General features: G+C 40.8%; 1 protein-coding gene across 2 annotated transcripts in view; it reads left to right on the forward strand.

Annotated features, from left to right (window-relative positions):
* Nucleotides 1–13,333, forward strand: part of AIG1 (androgen induced 1) — a 120,586-nt gene that overhangs the window by 29,470 nt on the left and 77,783 nt on the right. For both annotated transcript variants that reach the window (XM_005507681.3, XM_065057254.1), the window contains exon 2: nucleotides 5,571–5,726. In XM_005507681.3, the coding sequence (XP_005507738.1) occupies nucleotides 5,571–5,726 (156 nt within the window). The remainder of the gene's footprint in view (nucleotides 1–5,570; nucleotides 5,727–13,333) is intronic.

Raw genomic sequence — 13,333 nt, forward strand, 5'->3', positions numbered from 1 at the left:
ATATATTTCAATATTACTAACCAACAAAACACAAAGTAGATGTCATTTGCATTAAGCATTCCTTTGGCTTATTCTGGTTTTGTTCCCTTGTCCTTTGCTTTTCTCCTCTGTGCTGTGGATGTTAAATGAAGTCTGACTGCATACCCCAACTTATTGTCAGTCAAGGTGTCTCCTGGGGTGATGCTGCTCTTTTACATCTGGTCTTTAAAATACAAGTCTTCTTCCCTATTCCTTGCACAAAAGTAATGATTCTGAGTAGCAAGCAGTACATTTTCATGGTGTTTGCACTTCCACTTTAGTTGTAGATCTAGTGATTAGATGTATTACCCTTGCATGTGTTTTAGTACTTAAAATGCTGTTGCTTCTTGGTTTTATTTCTTTGTTTTTCTCATTTGTCTGTAGACACAAAGATTTGCTGTTTCCTGACTGAAGTCAGTAGCTTCTCTGATACAAAGATTTAGCACTTGATGACGTGTTGTCCAGCTTCTGTTTGCTATTATAACTAGCAAAGATATAGTGAGGGAAGGAGATGTGTCACGAGTAAAAGCAATGTGGCTGTTAGTAATGCTGGGATGGTGATGGACAAGAAGAATCAGTAGCTTCACGCAGCCAAGAGTAGTAGCAGATTTAATAAACAGCTACAGCCCATAACTTCATTCTGTAAACACAGTGTGTTTTCTGTCAATAATACCTTGTTATTCTCAATTTAAGCTGGACTTGCTCTGTGTATTGCAGCTATAGAAAACTGAGCAGTTCCCAGGATTCAGGCTATCCATACATGCCTGTGTACAGCCCAGTATTCAACAACCCGAGGCAAGCCTGGTCTGAAAACAGAGTCCAATCAGTTGTGTTTGCATTGGGCAAAGACTTGAAAATCTGACTTGAATTACTTCAGAGTTTCTTAAAATACAGTCATCTTAATTGCTGAAGCATAGTACATTTGTACATTAAATAATCATGCCTAGACACTGGACGAATGAAAGCAAAAGTGACTTAGGTTGAGAAGTAGTAGTAACAGATAGTCTAAGGTTATAAATCATATTCCTGTGTTTGAAAAGGAAAACCAGAGCATGTTCTGCCTATGGCAGATTGCCATTTCTCATATATTTTTGATTTGACAAAGATTAGCAATTTGGTTTTGCACACTGGTGGAGTTAAACTTTCATCTTTGTCTGGAAAGCCATGGGTTGTCTGAAGTGTGAGTGTTGCTTTGAGGGCTCCAGTTCTGTCTCCTGTGGGCTGGTGGCCTGTCACCAGGGAGGTGTCTGGGGCTGCTGGGGTTGGGGTGGGCCCTGGCTGCCCCCTGCCACTCGCAGCCCCCAGGCATAAGCCAGGCCTCCCTGACACGCTAAAGTGAATTAGTCTTTCTATAATATGGGTTATATTTGCAGACTCCTAAGTCTTTGTTAAATGTAGTCTTCCCTTTAAACAGTGGTGAGGTACAGGTACCCAATATATGCAGGTGGTCGCATACACACACACGCATTTCATGCAAAAACAAGGCATTGTGGAATGTGTAGAAGTTACTTCATTTTCCGTGCTCTTTTAATGCTTTCTGATTTTGTGTTACTCCCATGTTTTGCTCTGACAGTGCTGTCTATTTGCCAGCCTACTCAGATGCCATGTTTTATAGAGAGGTACTTGAGCTAATATGTAAATGCTGTTAATCTCAAAAATGATAACTTGAGGACGGTTGCAAAGGTAGATAGAGGAAAAAATACCCATCAATAACAGTAGTGCTTGCACAGACTTTTCTTCTTCTGCCCTGAGCTCTAAGGAATGCTTCTGATCATGAGAGTGAACTTGAAGGAGCATGCGTCCGCAGGCAATGAAATGCTAGATTCAGTGAATTTAATGGGAATTTTCTGCCTTGGTGAGAGTAGTGACAGAATTTCCACTGACCTCAGTTGTGCAGAGATTTTATGTGCGCTGTGGAGCCCAATGGCACAGGGGATAAGGGAGTCTCTGTGCCCCGAAGAAAGCTTTATGAGGAGATGTATTTTCTGGCTGACTCTTAACAGGTCAAGTTAGGGGGAGTACAGGGAGGCCGTGAGCTGCTGTCCTGCAGTGAGCACCTTGTGGAAAAACTGTCACACTGAAGCAAGTCTTATTTTTTTGTAGGAGACAGACGTGCACAGTTAGCTTACTTTTTTTCCTAATTGTTCATAAGGAACAACAAAAACTATTTTTTCTGATATATAATCTGAGTAGATCTCATTGTTTGAGGAGGTGTCTGGGCTGCTTCATTTCATCTTCTGTTCATTTTCTCTTGTGGCAACTTAACAAGTATTTTCCTGCTCAGAGTTTTATATTGCTAGCATACCTGTAGAAGCCCATTTCCATTACTTGTCATTATGTTATCACAGCTTAAGGGTACTGTAGTATCTACTACAGTAGCAGCAGCTCCTCCAGGTTTCAGTGGAGAAAATGGGGTCAGCGGTAAGATAGCATTTTTTACTGGTTTTAATGTTTTTCTTGTTTATGCATACTCTGATTACAAGCTTCTGTCTTTATCACTGTTACATGGTATAAGGAAGGTGTGTCTGTTTTCTGTCAAATTTGTATTTGTCATTTTCTAAGTCACTGTTTTCCTTCAGATTCTACTTAGAGGCAAAATTGGAAGATATTTCCTCTGAAGTGCTGTTACTGCTTACATTTTGAAGGCAAAAAAAAGTCAACTGTGTAACATCTTGGAAATGTTTCATGTATAGATTCACCACCTGCAGATTTTCAAAATAAGGTCCGTGGTTTGAAAATGTGATCCTAAATCTGAGATAACACCAGGGCGCTTTGGAGGATATTGTTTAGAGGGAGTTTCTACTCCCTTGCTGTGAACTTTTTGCATCTGTTAGGCAACACTGACACTGAGGACCATGGACTTTAAAAGTTCATTTAATACCACAAACCACCAGTAGCTTCATGCTATGCTTTTCCTATGACAGACCCACAAAGATTGTAAGTTGTTACTGATTTCAGGTGTTCAGTTTATGCTGCTGAGACTCATGCAGCTCTGGAGGTCCTCAGTCTGATCCCAAATGTTGATAGGTGTCAGAGTTTTCTTGCACATTCTAGAAAGTAAAGGAACTACTAGAGCGAATGTATGTACATTATTTGTATGAATAAACTGAAACTGTGCCTCCCTGAACACTGTATGATTTTATTCATTGGTTCTGAATGTTCTCAAGAAGTATGTAAGTTTCTCTTTCCTGTATGTATTTTCGTTTGTTAATCTTTTTGTAGAATAGTTTACTTCATACCTACTCTCTAGAATCGTTGAGTACTTACTTTCCCTTTAGGAGTCTTCAGTTATTCCCGATGATATCATATTTTCCCTTGAAGTGGTGTGTTCATAACAGGATAATGGGGAGAGAAGCAATTCGGTTTGTGATTGATTAGTGGATGTACAATCTCAATTCCCTTAGAAAGCGGGTGTGTGATTGTTTGAGGCTGTGTTTCTCTGGAGAGAGACCATTTCAGGGAATCATAGTTAGAGCTGCAAACAATCCATTAGTCACTCATCCAAGCCCTGCCAGCGTAATACTGTTCCCTGCAGTACATTATTAAATGTTTTGTCCAATGTTGGTTTGAGTGACTCAAGCCATGAGGCTTCCACCACTTCCTCTGAGAAACCATTTCATGGTTTGACAGTGCTCACTGTTAGGAAATATTTCCTGGTACTCAGCCTAAACTTTTTAACACCCAGATTGATCTCATTACTGTTAGGTATACTTTTTCCAGTCCTGTCTCCAATCTTTCCTTCCTTGGCATTCACACTCTTGAGTGAATAGTGAATGGTATCATATCTCCTCTGAAGTCAAGCAAATGCATAATTAGTTCTTCTAGTCTTTCTCTCCAAACAGGCCATCTGTTTGGTGAAAAACAGAACTGAGTATGGGAAGATTGTTTCAAATAAGTAATATGAAAAAGTGCTTTAGGAGCTTGTGTGGTTATGTAGCTCCAAGGAGCCCCAACTTTTACATAAATGTTTTTCAGAAGTTATGTAGAAGATGGTAACTTTTCCAGGCAGTCATTTGAAGGAGCAGTACCTTTTTTCTAGCACAGTATATGGCTCTCGTAGTCTAGTAGTCTGTCACATTTCTTGGCTTCAGGGAATGTTTTGTAATGTTGCTTCATATATTTATCAAGCATATTATATGTAGCTACTGCCTGGAGAGGGGAGAGGAATGGCAGAAGAATTGCAGGCAGATCCAGGGGCCATTTGAATGTCTGTCGTTCACAGATTTACAGCCAGAATTTACAAGTGTTTGGGTCATATAAGGATTGCTGAGGAAGGGAATATACTTTAATCCATCCAACCATTACACATCTCTGGATTTCTAGTAGCCAACATCTGCTTGGCCCTTCCTGCTTGCCTTCCTTCCAATCAGTGTCCCCTAGCCTAAGGTGTTTTTTTACATTACTTATTATAGTGCAAATGCTGCAAAGATATATGCACATAATAAGTTGTATTTTCGAAAATCTGGACATGTACTGTTCTTCTGTTGGATGGTCTGGTGTTTAGTCAGACACTCCTCATCAGAGGAACACTTAGATTTACAAATAAGACTTCTAAACTACTACTTTATGTTTGCTTTGAAAAACATGTAGTATGTATTTTAAGCATATGTTTATGTTTTTTGCTGAATCACTGTGCAATTTGGGAATCAAGCCTTTGTTAATTTTTTTACCTGAGATTACCTGATGTGCATGGGTTTGTGACCTGGGCTTCCAGCTCAGGGAGTAAACAAGCTGCATGTGCTTTCTCGGAGCTGTGCTAGCAGGGATGCGCAGGTCCTCAGGCAAGAGCGTTCCCAAACTTGCTTATTATAATTCTACTGAGCTACTTGAGGAAGAAAAATGCAGCGATCAAGCTAAGATCAAGTGAAGCTGAACCAAACCAGCGTGTTCACGTGATTATCAATTTAATACAACAGATAATTTTACAATACTGCACACGAATCTGTAAGCACACAAAGGAAAAGGCAGGTAAATGACAGTCTGCCATCATGGAAAGAAAGCTTTAATAACTCCTGCAGGTTGCTTCTTCTGTAGTTCGCTACCTGAGATGAAGTAGTGGTAGATCTGCCAGAGCCCAGGCCATGTGCTACATCTCTCAGGAAGACTTCGGCACCTTCTTCACCTGACTGTCTGGGGCAGGCGTGGTCTTAAGGTGCTGCTGCTGGCACAAGGGACAGAACTGCTTGTCCACCTCAGGGGCGAATGCTGTGGCTCTGAGGCTGAATTTTATGGATTGAAGCAGGAAGGGGAGGCTGCAGTTCAGTCCTTGGAGGTGGCAGATGTTTGAGGTATGACTGGGACCTCTGAACAGTCCTTCCACTCATGTCGATTCCCCTGATACATGAGAAGCAAGGTGTATGCAGGGCTTTCAGACTAGAAGCACAAGCAGCTTTTATGTGAACAAACTGTACCTATATTTAACGGACTGATCTTTTTTCTGCTTCCTATGTCAATTCCGTGGCAATATTCCTCATGCATGCCTGTGACCAACGCACTCTCTGCTGAAGATATGATCTTCATTGTATTCAAGAGTGTGTTCCCCTCCCATGCAGGTTATCCAGGCTGTCTTCTTCGGGATCTGTGTCTTGACTGACCTGTCCAGTCTTCTCACCAAAGGAAATGACAGTCAAGAGCAAGAGAGGCAGCTGAAAAAGCTCATTTCCCTCCGTGACTGGGTGATGGCTGTTCTAGCTTTCCCTGTTGGAGTGGTAAGTACTGTGTTAATCTGCACGTTTTTACAAACTGGGTGAGTGGTGTTATTTACTGGTTGTTTCCTGTTCCCACCTCTACATAAAAGACTCTGCAGAAAGGGAAAAATGGTAGAGATTATTTTACTACTCTCTTGTTTATCACAGGTGTAGAGGGAGTGCTGGTGTTGCTGAAATTATTTTTTTTTCATTAGAAAAAAAAATGTTTTACAATAGGAACTTGATTGTACAAGTTATTTCAAATGTGAATTCAGCAGCATCTTGAGTGGCAATCTGGACTTTTTCTGCACTGTGTGTTTCAATAGTAGTGAAAGTGCTGGCTGTGGCATGTTTTGCACCATAATGACCTGACTGGAATTCAGGCCTTAAGCCATTTTGTCATGGGCAAAAAGGAAAGCAAAAGTCCCGGTTGCCCCTTGTTAATCCCATGGGAGATTCAGAGCTGACAGAAGAAATGGGGTAGGAAAAAAGGGGGTTGTTAGTAATGTAAAAAAGCACACAGAAGATATGGAAAATTGTGTGGTTTACATGTCTCTTTCAAAAGAAATCTCTTCTTTGGATCAGGTGCTGCTCCACTGGGACATTGCACATCACTTTCATTGGCAAAAGTTGCTGACTGTGTCCAGGTGCCTCACACCATACACTGAAAGCAGCTGAAAATCCAGAATGTCATGGGTTTTTGCATGGAAGCGTGATCTCTGTCAGTCTAGTTCTAAGTTTAGGTTACATTAAAAAAATGTGTGAAACTTTAATGAAAGTATTGCTTTTATTATAATTCAAGATCAACCTTTAATTCTATTTTTTTTATGTCTGTGTACAGTAGTTCAAAATAAATTCACTAGAAGAAATTATTTTTTCATAGTAGGACTACTAGAAAACAGTATGAGGTCTCGAAAGTTGTAGTTTCACAAAAGCTGATCACTTACTGTCAATTAACAGCGGTTAACACAACATATCAATCTGTCATTTATAACTGATGTATTCAGAGATGCTTCATTAAAATGTGATTTCACTATTTGTGTGGGATTTCACAATACATGAAGAAATACAGAATGCTTTCGCAAAGTTAGAAGATGCAAAACACATATGAAACACCGTGCAGGTGCTTCTTTCATAAAACCCCAGCTGTTTGCCTTCCCTTGCTGTACTTGCTGGTCTGCCTTGTGGGAGCTGCCACAATTCATGTTGGGGTAACAGACTGCAGTTCTCCAGCCATGGTAGAAGTAACTGCGTTGACTAATACAGCTATTAAAAATGTGTGAATAAACAGACTTGCAAATATATATTTTATAGGTGCAGACATATATATGTTACATTTGTATTTTAAGGGCGATTGGGAATTAGAAGCAGTTGTGAATGTGATTTGCAACAGATGCTTTTCCTGCTGTGTTGATAGTAGAAGTGAAGGAGAATATAATCATCTTATTTGCCTTTATTTAAACATTCTAAGTGTCTTTGTCAATCTAGAAGTGAAAGCCTTTATGTGCATCAAAGCACACCTTCCTTGGCCCTCTCCTGCCACTCAAGATTCAACAATTCTCTCCTGCTGTTGTTTTAGTGCCATTGCTGTTGTCTGTGTGCTCCTCCACCCCTGCAGCATTCATGACCTTCAGACTTTTAAAGATCTTAGAGAACTTCAGCTTTGCTTTATCTTGGCAATTCTGCACATTTCTTTCAGGCGTTTTTTTCTCTTGCCACCAGTAAGCGAGGAATCCCAGCTGGCCATTGCCTGCAGAAGTATTGTGGCAGCATTTTCAAGTTAGCAGTTCCCAAGGGATGTGTTGCATACCTAGAGCTAGCTGCTTTCCTAAGGGCTTCATACAGAAACAACCTCTGTCTTAAAAAAAAATATCATAAAATAGTAAGAAATGGGCATGCTCATTGGACAGGTGCTCTCCATTTCCTCAAGTGTCCTTTCCATGGGAAGGGGAAGCAACCAATTACCACATATTATGTCACGTCACTTCTTGCAAAGAAAGTCTAAAAAGGTTGTTTTCATTGTTGTTTCTTCTGGCTACCGGGAGACAAACAGCAGCACTTTGTAACTTAACACTGGTCTCAGCTCCTTCCTGAAACCTGAGCCTCTCCAGCAGTGGCCACCACACTGCAGCTGCCACTTGCCAAAGCCTTGGCCAGTGCCTGAGGGACTGCCAGCCACTGGGGCTCTTCTTCCCTGGCATTACAGGTAGGGAATGTTCCGTGCCTGAAAGTAGCAAATGTCTAACGCTGACATTGTTCTCTAAAGAACTACTTCTGTGTAAGAAAATACCCAGTGAAATTTTGTTATGTTAGAAGGAAGGTATTAAATGCCAGAGTGTCTGCAGAAAAGAAAAGTTAAAGTTCCCTTGTTTCCCATATTCTCTCAACAGCTTCCTTGCTAAAAAAAAAAAAGGACAAAGGAAAGTCAAATGCAGATTTACTTTATTTTGAGACTCACCCACCTAGCTAGCTCTCCATGGAGCTTCTCAGTGCTTTCCAGTAGCAACACAGGGCAAGCGTCTCACATCAAAATTGGATGGATGTGAATAAAATCCTTGTTGGACTTACAATGTAACAACAGCGGTCATGCTTAAGTACTTGTCAGTTACCTTAACATCTCAATTATTTTTATTACTCCGTGTTTTCCACAGGCCATGTTTAGGGAATAATGCAAATACAAGGGGAACATTTTAAAACCTAGTAACTGTAGTTGTTCAAGGGCAATTCAGCACAATTTTTCCATGTTTCCTGCTTACTGAAGCTCGTGAGATGACTTGTTCTGAAAAACAGATGAGAAAAGAGGTTTCCACTCCCAAGTCAAACAATGATGTGTGAAAAAAAAAATGTAACAAAATAAAGTATTTCATTTTTAGTACTTCCTAAGAAAGTATTATATATAAACCACCTGGGAAGTCTGACCACCAGCTTCCTCCCACCTTCCAAAGAAGGAGAAAGAACCAGGGCAAATGATCTCCTTGGGTGGCTTTGCAACAAATCAAATCTTGCAAAATCTTTGCAGCAAATCACATCTCTCCAGTGTTGTGTTATGCATTGTGCATCTTCAGGGGCTCAGATAAAACTGAATTGCCAACCTACTGTTTTGTTTAGGAGCATTAATAAATAAATATTATCCTCTTTAAAGGACACAATGACAACTGTTTACCTATTGTTTTTTTATATGACTCTTAAGAGAATGAAGTCAGAAATCAACAAACTGATTTTCTATGTAGTAAAGCATTATTCCTTGAAAAGTCTGTGGGCAGCACTTCCTCACCCTTTTTCAGTTTATTATAAGCCTGGACTACTATTCAAATGCCTAAGAGATCAGGAAGCATCCAGTAAAGAAAAATACTTGCACAGATAATTCAGAAGTTCATTGTAAATTCTCATCTGTACTGGCTGCAGTATAATTTACACTGCTAGAGAAGAGTGAGACATGCTTAACAGTCAAAGACTACACCAGTGTTTTAGACTATCCTGACTATTTTCTGCTTCTTTGACATAAATCATGAAGCTGCTGAGTTTCTGAGGTTAATTAGTGTTTTGTGTAAACTGTGTATAGTTTTATCAATATGTTTGTTGTAATTTGTACCAAACAAGATGAAGAAGAGATAAGCCAGGCATTTCTAGTTGTTTAAGACTATGTTTAATAGAAATAGGAAGAAGAAAGAAAATTGATATTGTTTTAGTTATTGCTGAGCAGGGCTTACGAACAGTCAAGGCCTTTTTTCCTTCTCACACCACTCTGTGAGCGAGGAGGTTCGGGGTGCACAGAAAGTTGGGAGGGGACACAGCTGGGACAGCTGACCCCAACTGGCCAAAGGGATATTCCACACCAAATGATGTCATGCTCAGCATATGAAGCTGGGAGAAAAAGGAAGGGGAAGGACGTATGGAGTGATGATATTTGTCTTCCCAAGTAACAGTTACACATGATGGAGCCCAGCTTGCCTGGTGCTGAACACCTGCCTGCCCATGGGCAGGAGTGAATGTATTCCTTGTTTTGCTTTGCTAGTGTGCATGGCTTTTGCTTTATCTATTAAACTGTCTTTATCATAACCTATATGTCTTCTCACTTCTGCTCTTCTGATTCTCTCCCCCGTATCACCAGGGAGAAGTGGGGGAGCGATTGGGTGGTGCTTAGTTTCCAGCTGGGCTTAAACTATGATGTTATCCCAAGAAAAGATGTGCAGGCATCTCCTGTTCCCACTTGTCATTTGACCAGACCACAAAATGCTTTTCTTTCCATAACTGACTATATCATGCCAAAATCTCTGTGTTCTAGATTTTGCCCTATCTGTGGTGGCTGGTTATGGGAACATGAGTGAGCAGTGGTGTGAATTGCCTCCTGAGCTCTATTCTCCAAGGGGAGTCTTCTCTGATTTTCAGCTCCCACTCCCTGTGATTAAGAAATCACTGGCCCTTTTCGAATTAATTTGGTGTGATGCTGTGCTAGCACTAGATCCCACCTAAAGCCAGTACTGTGCCAATTTGTGCTTTCTGTGGCCTGCCTTTAATGACACTTCTGTATGTAATACCTTTAACCCTCCAAGAGGCTCATAAACAATATATTTATACTCACAGTCATCCACAAATATCTTGGGAGATAGCCAGAAATCTTACCTTTAACTGTACTTAGAAGAAATTTTGTCGAGGTCAAAGGGTTGGGGGTTTTTTTAGTTTGTTGTGAGGACATCCAGGAAATGAGTGAACTGAACTGTGCAGCCCAGCCAAAAACAAAAACACATAGTACAGGAAAATAATGTTCCACTGGGCTCATTCTTCGTTTGCATAACATTTCTTGGTTGGGCTCACGCAAAACAGCAAATTATGCAATTCTTTTCACTGGCTTTCCTCTCTTAGTTTCTCTTTGCTTCCATTTGTGGTGTTTTGATAAAGCCACTTGTTTTCCCTTTTGAATCACCAACTGTTTCCCAACTTGTCGTTTAAGATTTTTCCCTTGGCAGTGCCACATGTTCTTCTCATGTCCTGTGAAGCTTCAGAGACAGAGGACAAAAGCTCAAGGAATAACTCCTTAAGTGGGAAAACAGAGTTTAGTTTTCAGCCTTATTTATTTTTCTGCTGCTTTGTATTGTTTAGCAGTCCTTCAGATGCCTACGAGAAGTGAGCCACTACATATTTTCAAACCATTTCCAAGGTCTCCTTGCAGATTTGAGGTTCCGTTTGGACCATTTGACAAGTAGCAAATGTCCTTTTATATGTTACTTAAGCTTATGTTGTTTAACCAAGTAAGCACCGTCTTCAGAAAGTTGGCAGTTTTAGGAGGCTCCTGTGCAAAGAGGTGTGAAAGCGCTTGCTGGAGCCTTTTTTCTTCCTTGAATTCCATGCCTCGAGTTTGTCTAAAGAAGAAATGGAAGGGTGACATTTGTGCTATTTTGCCTTGGGAACAAAAGAAAATAAATGTATTAGGCTCCCTGAAAGGTGTCTGCTGCATCTAAACAGCCTGTGCAGCCTGGCATGTGTGGATAGAACCGTGAGTGTCTCCACAAGAGTGGTGAATGATGCCACAAGGAAGGCAGCATAAGAGCTGTGATTCTGATTGAGCCTCACATAGACAGGGTTAAGAAGCAGCTCATTGAATCATGGTCTGGCACTGCATGACCATGTGTGATCTTGGCAAAGCCCAGCCCAAATAGAAGTCTACCAGTACCAAAGTGTAAATGTAGGAGAGGTGATTTAAAAGTACCAGACCAACAGTTGCTCATTAATTGAAGTTAACAAATTCAGAAGCAGCCAAGACGGCTGTGTAGCAAGTCCTCATTATAGTTCTATTTCATCCCAACAGTTGATTTTTCTAGTTTATTTTTCTAGTTCATTTTAGTTCATAGTGCAATAGTTCATTTTTATAGTTCGTTTTATCCAAATGAACTACTCGTAAGGAAAGGTAAGGTGAACCATTTAGACACTGGAAGGGATCTTCCCCAGGGTGCTGCGTGAGTCTCATGCCGGTTCGTCCTCTGGGACAGGTTAGTTCTGTAACACCTTGGGTTTTGCGCACTTCCTTTGCCGTATGTCTGCCTTGTGAGAGTGCTTTGCTAAGCAGCGTTTGCCGTCTGTAGCTCCAGATGGTCACAACGAGCACGGCTGATCCCGTTCCATCCACTGGCTGACTTTGGTTAAGGGACAGATGGCACGTCCCCTCTTTTCTGATCTTTACCTCCTTGGCAAAGTTTGTTGCTTTATTCTGCTCCACAGAAAAATCACAGGTCAAAACATGCCAGCTTTGTTCTATTTGGTGTAATAAGGTTCAACCTAATCCTTAGTGATTTTCCTTGCTGTAAGACTTCCTTGAAAAAAAAGCATTATCAGTCTTGGTCTTCATATGCCTGAGAATATTTTTTTATGTCCTGGTTGGTCTTAGCAGGTTCTCAGAGACCCACTGTGATAATGCATGACTTCTAGGAAGCCTATAGAGAAGAGGATACGTTGCTTCCATTTTCCCTGCTGTTCAGCTATTCATATCTTGGCACGTATGTGTCAACAGGTGCATAAAGAGCCAGGCTGTGCCAGTGCCAAGATTGGCCCAGAAGAGGGACTTCTTGTGAGGTACTTTACACTTGCAATATTTTTTGGGCTGTCCATCATAATCTATTTTTTTTCCTGGCCTCTGTACATTAGTCAAATGGTCCGAGCTTATTCTGAGCAGGCACTGATAGCTATCATAACAGATGGACAAGTGTGTTGGAAACCAAGAAACTATGTACTGTATGCACGCTGAGGGAACAGTGTGCTGGTTCAGGTCATTCACCTAACTGGCTGGCCAAAGTCTGTGTGTCTGTGGTTAGAACAAGGTGCTATTGATAAACTGCAACCCCGATTTTAACTTTCCAAAGTCAGAAGCATATGAAACAACTTAAGCCGACACTATCACACACACCAGTAATTTGCTGACCTTGCTGTGCACACCCCATATTTCTTGCACTTTCTTTTACTGATCCCCCCAAATTAGCTGTAAGATCATGGGCCGCATTGGTTCGCATGCAACTGAACGCTTCCCTGCTGATCTCAGGGAAAGTCCTGTCTGTTGCCTCTCAAACTTTAAACTTGGACTTGCTGCTACTGTGTAGAGATCTCCTGAAAAAGGTCATTGAAAAGCATCTGGCCCAGGTGTTGGGTTTTACTGTTGTAAACAATAAGCCTTTTATTACTAGAAAACCGCGACTCAAATTCAAGGTAAGAATGCAATTGTATTTTAATTGGAAGATTACTGACTTTGTTCTTTCCCTAGCTAAGGTAAGCTGAAATTATTATTTCTGTAGCTTTTTGTGGTTCGGTGTTGCCTTTGCTTTTCAGACATCAGGGTCTCTTTAAAGAAATTGTGCACACTTTGGCAAAAATTTAGCCTAGTGCAAACTTTATCTGAGCCATCTGTCCTGCACTCAGTCTAGAGGAAATAACAGTATTTCTCTGGCTTCCCTGTTAGTAGTCACTGACAAGAACCAGGTCAAGCTTTACATTGAGAAATGACCAGGGTACTAGACTTCTTTTCTGTGGATCCCAGTCCATGAATTGTGCGCAGAGTAGTTGAAGGGTTAAATATTTTTTTTAAACAATGCAATTTTGATGGGTAACGTGAAAAAGTGCAAAGATGTGTTTGTAGGCTTCTG

Source organism: Columba livia, chromosome 3 (assembly GCF_036013475.1).
Source record: "Columba livia isolate bColLiv1 breed racing homer chromosome 3, bColLiv1.pat.W.v2, whole genome shotgun sequence".
In the NCBI taxonomy this organism is placed as follows: domain Eukaryota; kingdom Metazoa; phylum Chordata; class Aves; order Columbiformes; family Columbidae; genus Columba; species Columba livia.